Source organism: Orycteropus afer, unplaced genomic scaffold (genome assembly GCF_000298275.1).
Source record: "Orycteropus afer afer isolate SDZICR_OR568_19922 unplaced genomic scaffold, OryAfe1.0 scaffold00361, whole genome shotgun sequence".
Classification (NCBI taxonomy): Eukaryota; Metazoa; Chordata; class Mammalia; order Tubulidentata; family Orycteropodidae; genus Orycteropus; species Orycteropus afer.
This window is the reverse complement of record NW_006921948.1, coordinates 317,024-324,347: the sequence shown is the minus strand read 5'-3', so window position 1 is coordinate 324,347 and position 7,324 is coordinate 317,024. Positions and strand designations below refer to the sequence as shown.

The window sequence follows — 7,324 nt, the reverse complement described above, 5'->3', positions numbered from 1 at the left end:
TATATATATATACCACATTTTATTTATTCATTCATCTACTAATGGGCATTTAAGTTGTTTCCACCTTTTGGCTATTGTGAACAACACTGCAGTAAAAATTGGTATGTAATCTCTTTTGAGTCTCTGCTTTCAACTCTTGGGTTTAATCCTAGGAGTGGAATTGCTAAGTCAACATGGTCATTCTCAAAGGAGCTGTTGCTTTCAGAGGGCTTCCAGGGGAATGGGACAACCAGGGGACTTATACATGGAGTTTGATACTGTGTGTACTGTCAAATCAATTCTGACATTCTATCCTATAGGGGTTTCCTAGGCTGTGATCTTTATGGGGGGAGATCACCAGGTCTTTTGTCCTGCAAAGCTGCTGGTGGACTCAAAGCATGGACCTTTTGGTTAACAGTTGAGTGCTGCAACCATTGTGCCACCAAGGCTCCTTGTACAGGGAGTAGGAACGCTCTATGTCAGGGGTGGGGAGGTGATTCTAGACTGTTCCACTGGGAATACGGAACAGCCTTCAGAGTTGGAGGCAGTGAAAAGATGGTCAGCAGGCCATGTTCCAGAGTTGAACAGGAGGACACATTGGGGAACAGCACAGACGTGCAGGGACTGGACAAAAACGCTGGCCACTGCATAAACACATCATTTGACATTTTTGCCTCTGCCGCCACAGTATAATTTAAAATTAATTTCCATGGACAGAACTACAGTTTCTAACATTCCATTTGTGGGGTTACGTCTTGCTTATCCTAAGATCCCCTCACTAACGGAGCCTTCCAAAGAGCTGAGTTCATTTTGGGGGAATTTATTTTGGGGGAATAAATGAGCCAGTGAGAAGGTTCTTTCATTTATTAAGATTTAACTTCTCTTACATTTGTAAATAAGCTAAGCAAATACAAGTGTATCTTTATCTTTACAGAATCATAGTCTAAAAGTAATAAGGAAATCCAAAATTAACCATTTTCCCCTCTTCACTTTACTGCTAAGCTTACATATCTAAAGAAATTTTTATTACATTTCCACATTATCTTGTTACAGAACACAACAAAATAAGATACTTTCTTAGTTTGTTTTACAGTATAGCATAACTCTTTACTCTTAAACAATGTGGTTACTAATGTCATTCATAAACTTAGAATCTGAACTATTGAAACGTGCTATTAAAAGGAACAGCATTTGAAAAATAACAACAAAAGATACATCTCCATGCAATCCGCACAGAAGAAGAAAACAAGAATAGTTACACACTGTGTTCCCCTAGCTCCACCCTGGTCCTCCACTACCTAGAACACTGACTTCCCTCTTCAAACAGAATGAATAATGTGCCCCAGTCTTTACTGGGGGCAGGAAAGGCTACTGGCCATCACTGTGCACTGGGCACTATCAGTAGTACTACCTGTGAGGGCAATTCTGGCTTGAACTCTCTCCTCCTCATCTCTTAAAGCCTCCTCATAACAGGTTAAGAAGGAACTGGCGTCAGTCCCATTGAGCCTGGCCAAAAATTCTAGGACTTTCATCTTGCTAGTTTCTGCATGGGCTCTTGGACCCCACAGGAATTCATAGCGGGCAGGATCACTACTAGGCACCTGCCGGTACTCCAAGTACTTTTTCTGTACCCAATCTTTGGTGATGAGCTGCCTGGGCTCCCCATAGATATCATGCTTCTTCCCAGCATAAATTCCCATAATATTCAGCAATTCCCATATCTCCTCCTCAGGGATGGAGTTACCCTCTAGGAAAATCACACCCAGGATAATTATCAGGAGACCATTTTTGGGCATGCCTTGACCACTAATCACTACCTCATCATAGGTGAGATCCAGTGAGTTGACAAGGACATAGGAATGAATGGTGGGGTCTACTTCCTTCACATTAATGTCAAAGAAAACCTCTAGGCACTGACAAGCTTTCTCAAAGATGAAAGGGAATTCGTTCTCATAACTCTTGATCATAACATTCAGCATTTCAGCTTTGGTGATGGGCTGTCTCAGTTGATACTTGAGGAGCAGGAACTGCATCAAATCGGTCACCTTCTCTTGTACGGGATCTCTGCGTGAGGCCTCGGTGCCTGTTGAGGCCTGTGAGGTGCTTGGACTTTCCCCCTCTTCTGGGCTGCTGGAGTCTTCATCTAAGACGCTCAGTGAAGTGGAGGAGAAGGATCTCACAGGACTCGAGGGGATGCTCAGTGTTATAGCAGCGGGCACCTCTACCTCTACATCATAGGTGCTCAGGTTTAGAGGAGAGGATGAGGAGGAGGTGCAGGGGTAAGAAAAGTGGAAGGAAGAAGATGAAGAGCACGGAGAGGAAGCAAAGGTGCAGATATTAGGGGAAGAGGATGGGGAATTAGTGGGGGTGCAGGTAAAGTCAGAGAAGAGGGAGGAGCTGAAGGGGGAAGGAAGAGGAGAATCCTCCTCCCCAGCTGCTGGAACCTGTGCACTCACTAGGGCCTGTGCTTCAATTTGGGCCTGAAGGTCTTGCTCAAGTGTGTAGCGCCGACGCTTTGGAGCACGAGGCATAATGATTCTTGGTTGGGGGCAGAAGGGAGAAGTTAGAGCAGAATGGTGTGAGGTGGGAATCCACAGGCCTAGTGAAGAGAGGGAGAGCGTGAGTGGCCTCAGCTAAGAAATTCAACCTTGGCAGCTCTGATAAAGAATGACTTACGGGTCTTCCTGTAGGGCTCCTGTCTGTGTTATCCTCCTGGTCAACTTGGCCCTGAAGAGTCTGAAAGAAAAAGTGGGACAAGATCCTCAGGTTGCAGCTTGTTGACGCACCCCAAGGATTTCAGGGCTGAAAGTAGGGCAGGTGGGATTGGATGCTGTGGTATCCCCTCTGTTCTGGGGCAGGTGCCAGGTTTTGGTAAATATAAAGGATCCTCACCTTGACTCCTGTCAGGGCCCAGGCCTCCTCTACTCAGATAACCTAAGGAAATTTGCAACCAATGCCCTCACCTCCGGTTCCCTGGGCCCCTGTGAGAATTGAGGGAGTACCTCAGGCTGTGAGGTACTGCAACTATAGGCCTGTGGCTCCCCGTGCTGCAGGAGCTTCAGAGCCAGACTGTCTGAGGATCCCACTGTTCAGGTGTGGGTGGTCCCCTCAGTGTTCATTCAGGGACTTCACCTTTCCCCTGACATTGCCTGGGCCCCATGCTTCTGCTGACCTGAGGCAAAATTATCAGAACAAGAGCTCATATTCCTGATACCAACAAGGAGGTGGTAAGGGGGCACCACATCTGTCCACACCTGCTATGGCCTCTCAGGTGGGACAGCAAGGGCTAGATGAACCCTGTGGGGGTCCCACTCTCCTGGAATAGGGAATTATCTCAGTCCTCACCATGATAGCTGGCAGGGCTTGGTACTCAGCTCTCTATTGATTTGAGGCTACACTCCTTAGACCAAGACTGTACCCCAATGAGACAACAAAGAAGGAAGTAAGGACTTACTATATCCTGCCATCATGTCCTAGGGGCTCATGGAACATAAGACAGCAATGTCTGTACCCATCTGTTTTGTGGTGTGGAATACTCTCAGTTCTACCTCAGGGTATTCATCCTCTTTCCTTACAAGGTCTGCAACATCCTCCTGCAGATTTCTCTTCACTCCCTCAGACCAAGACCTAACCTCCCTGGTACACTAGCCCTACTCTATCCAAGGCAGAAGTGAAGATATACCACATCTAGCCACCCCGGCCCAGGTTCTCTCAGGGCTGAGAACAAAAGATACCTAGATTCTGTTGGGTCCTTTCTTTTCTATGGTGGGAAGGGTACCTTCAATTCTCACCTTGAGTCCTTCAACTTGAGTCCTTCAACTTCCTGAGACACTTGCCCTATCCTGTCCAAGGTGGAATTAAAATCTTGCTACAACTGGCCGCCATGACAAGTACCTTCATATGGCTGAGTACAGGGGACACCTGAACTCTGTGGGGTTCTTTCTTTTCTAAGGTAAGAGGGGACTTCAGTCTTCACCAAGGGTTCTTATCTTCATGCTGGTAGAGCCTGGGATTCTTACCCTTGCTGATCTGAGGTAGCATCCTCAGACCAATGTCTTCACTACCCTGAGACCATGAATAAAAAATGAAGTGGTGCTACATTCAGCCATCCTTATTTGGTGTCTCCTAGGGAGCTCTGGTAGCATAGTGGCTAAGACACTTGCCTGCTAACCAGACAGCTGGCGGTTCAAACCCACCAGCCACTCCTCGGAAGGAAGGTTGGGCAATCCTACTTCCGTAGTGATACTGCCTCGGAAACCCAAGGAGGGGTCGCTATGAGTCGGGTTTGACTCGACGGCACATAACAACAACAACAACAGGGCTGACAACCAGGACAAGGCAGAATGGGAACTGTCCACCTACCTGAGATTGGAGGAGATGCCTTCGATCTTTCTCAAGGCATCATATTTACTCCTGAAAGGGTTGGTACCCACTTGTTTCTATTGACTAGTATGTGTTCCTCAGCCCAAAGCCACCACCTCTTCAATATATTGTGAGGGTGCCACCAAGCACTGACAGCAGCACAAGCTTTTATGGATGCCTTTCTTTGTGGTAAGGAGCTCTGGTGGTATAGTGGATAAGGCACTTGACTGCTACCTGGGAGATCAGCAGTTCAAACCTACCAGCCATTCTGTGGAAGGAAGATGAGGCAATCTACTTCCATAACTGTTTACAACCTTGCAAACCCAACGGGGGTCTCTATGAGTCTGAAAACAACTTGATGGCAGTTGAGTTTGAGTTTTTTGTCTTTGTGGTAGGTCACCTCGGTCCTCACTCAGGGTCCTCACCTTGCTCCCTGGCAAGACCTAGACTACTCCCTCTGTTAACCCAACTCAGGCCCCCTCAGACTAAGCTGTATCTCCTTCAAATGCCCAATGCTCTTGTCAGGAAACACCATACCTGGAGACTTTTCCTGGGGCTTCCCAGGTCTGAAGCAGGAGTAGGGATGAATGGAGGGGCTGGGAAAGCAGAAAAGAGGGAGGGGGAGTGGCAACCATGGGGGTGGGGCATCTATCCTCCCTCAATCCCCCCTTCCCTTGCCTCTTGGCTGGACCTGGGTCTCCCCTCTTACCTGACTGGAGTCTAGCCCCTTCAGACAAAAGTCCTAATTGCCTTGTCACTCCCCCCCTCCCCCTACCCAGGGGAAGTCAGAAAAACCAGCGGCCTACTTCTGGGGCCTCCTTGGTCTGGCAGGAGAGGCAGAGCTCAATTCTATGGGGACCTTGTGTTCTTGGGGAGAGTTAATCTTCACTCTCCCTGAAAGTATTCACATTTACTCCTGAAAGCCTCCACCCTGTTGCTGACCTGAGACTGCGACCCTTGGCCTAAGGCTCCCATCCCCTTGAGACCCCAGAGAAGGAAGTGAGGGTAGTGCCTCTTGAGAGTTCTGCCAGGAGTCTCAGTGCGCTGGCTTTTTGTGGGATCCCCTCTGGGTGTGTGTAGTGAACAAGCATTATAATAAGTGTGTTAATTGTACTGAACTCGTGTAGTAAGTTTGTTAACATAAACCAGAAATAGGAATTGTAGCGAACAAATGTTTAAACAAGTGTGATGATAAGACAAGGGTGTGACAGATGTAACCAAGGATGTGTACGAGCTAACAGAAAAGACAGCACAAGTGTGGTATGGAAAGACAAGATGGGAAAACACTGGTTATGGAGTCTATAAGGACCAGCTCATAGCTGGAATAGCAGCTCAGAGCTCAGAGCAATACCAGAGCCACCACCCGAGCGGCATGGCACACTCCTAACTCTTCCTGTGGCGTCCAATAGAGCAAACACCACATTGCCACGACTAAGCTGAAGAAGGCGGCACTACAGGCCTCATCACAAGCACTGCAGACATTGGGACCCTCCACAAGCTCGTCCCTGACACGGGCTCTAAGTACTAACTCTGTTCATCTACTCTTGCTTGCAGAAGGCCTTCCTGGGTGGAGGCAGCCACCCTTGGTCTGTTGATTTTCTTAAGTATTCATAAACCTGACACTGTGGAAAGACATAAATTTTCAGTAATCATTTGTCACCACCTGCTCAAAATAGGGTTCTCACCACGCCCCTGGCAAGGCCTGGACTCTCTCTCTGCTGACCTGACTCTGGTCCCCTCAAAGTCACGAGTCTCCCAGACGCCCAAGCACAAGTCAGAAAACCCCACAGACGGGGACCCTGCCTGAGGGTTCCCACGGCTAATGGGCAAGGTAGGGCTAGCGAAACATGGAGGGAGGAGGGGTGGCATAACGCTGTGGCAAGGGGAGGACCAGCATGGAGGGAGGAGGAAGGAGTAGCAGTGCAGAAACAGGGAGGAGGACCTCTCTGTGCTCCCTAGGGGCCTCACCTTGCTCCTGGCAGGGCCTGGACCCTCTCCCTGCTGACCGACTCTGGTCCTCTCCAACAAAAGCGGTTTGCCCTCAGATGCCCAAGGCGCAAGTCAGGAAACTCCACATACGGGGACCCTGCCTGGCTGGGGCTACCCAGGACTGAATACAGGGGTGGGGTGGGGCTAGAGGAGTATGGAGGCGGAGGGGCGGCATGGGGGGTCAGATGCCCAAGGCGCAAGTCAGGAAACTCCACATACGGGGACCCTGTCTGGGGCTACCCAGGACTGAAGACAGGGGTGGGGTGGGGCTAGAGGAGTATGGAGGGCGGAGGGGCTGCATGGGGGGGGGGAAGGAGCAGCAGCGCAGAGACCGGGAGGAGGAAAGGGAGGTTGCTGAGTGGAAGGGGCCTCTACCTGGGGTGGAGGACCTCTGTGTCTTCCCTCAGGGGCTTCACCTTGCCCCTGGCAGGGCCTGGACCCCTCTCCCTGCTGACCCGACTCAGGCCACCTCAGACAAAGCCGCTTGTCCTTCAGACGCCCAAGGTGCAAGTCAGAAAACTACTCATACGGGGACCCTGCCTGGGGTTTCCTAGGGATGATAGCTGGGGAAGGGTGGGGCTGGGGAGCAAGAAGGGAGGCGTGGCATGGGGGGTGGCAGGGGAAGGGGAATGGAGTAGGGGGCTGAGTGGAGGGAACCTCTACCTTTGGTGGAGAACCTCTCTGTCCCTGCCTGAGGGTCCTCACCTTACCTCCGGCAGGGCCTGGACCTATCTCCCTGCAGACGCGACTCCAGTACCGTCAGACGCCCAAGCCACAAGTCAGGAAACTCCACATCAGCGGGACCCTGCCGGAGTCTTCCCAGGGCCGACAGGCGCAAGGTGGGGCTAGGGAAGCATGGAGGGAGGAGGGCTTGCATGAGGTGGTGGTAGCGGGGGAGGTAGCATGTAAGGGGGAGGAAGAGGGAGCAGTACAGAGACTGGAAGGAGGGAAATGGGGCGCTGAGTAGAGGGAGCCCGTACCTTTGGTGGACCAC

General features: G+C 50.4%; 1 protein-coding gene across 1 annotated transcript; it reads right to left on the bottom strand.

Moving 5' to 3' along the window:
* Positions 1–1,328: 1,328 nt before the first annotated feature.
* Positions 1,329–2,510, bottom strand: LOC103207278 (melanoma-associated antigen 10-like). The gene is made up of 2 exons (XM_042782536.1): positions 2,401–2,510; positions 1,329–2,292 (listed from the first exon to the last, which is right to left on the bottom strand). Exons 1-2 carry the CDS (start codon positions 2,508–2,510, stop codon positions 1,329–1,331), a joined length of 1,074 nt encoding a protein of 357 aa, XP_042638470.1.
* Between the last annotated feature and the right edge of the window lie 4,814 nt (positions 2,511–7,324).

Coding starts and splice junctions, on each gene's coding strand:
- LOC103207278 (XM_042782536.1), bottom strand. CDS start 2,510: ATGCCTCGTGCTCCAAAGCGTCGGCGCTACACACTTGAGCAAGACCTT. Junction 2,293..2,400: donor CCAGCAGCTGGGGAGGAGGA/TTCTCCTCTTCC, acceptor TGCTTCCTCTCC/GTGCTCTTCATCTTCTTCCT.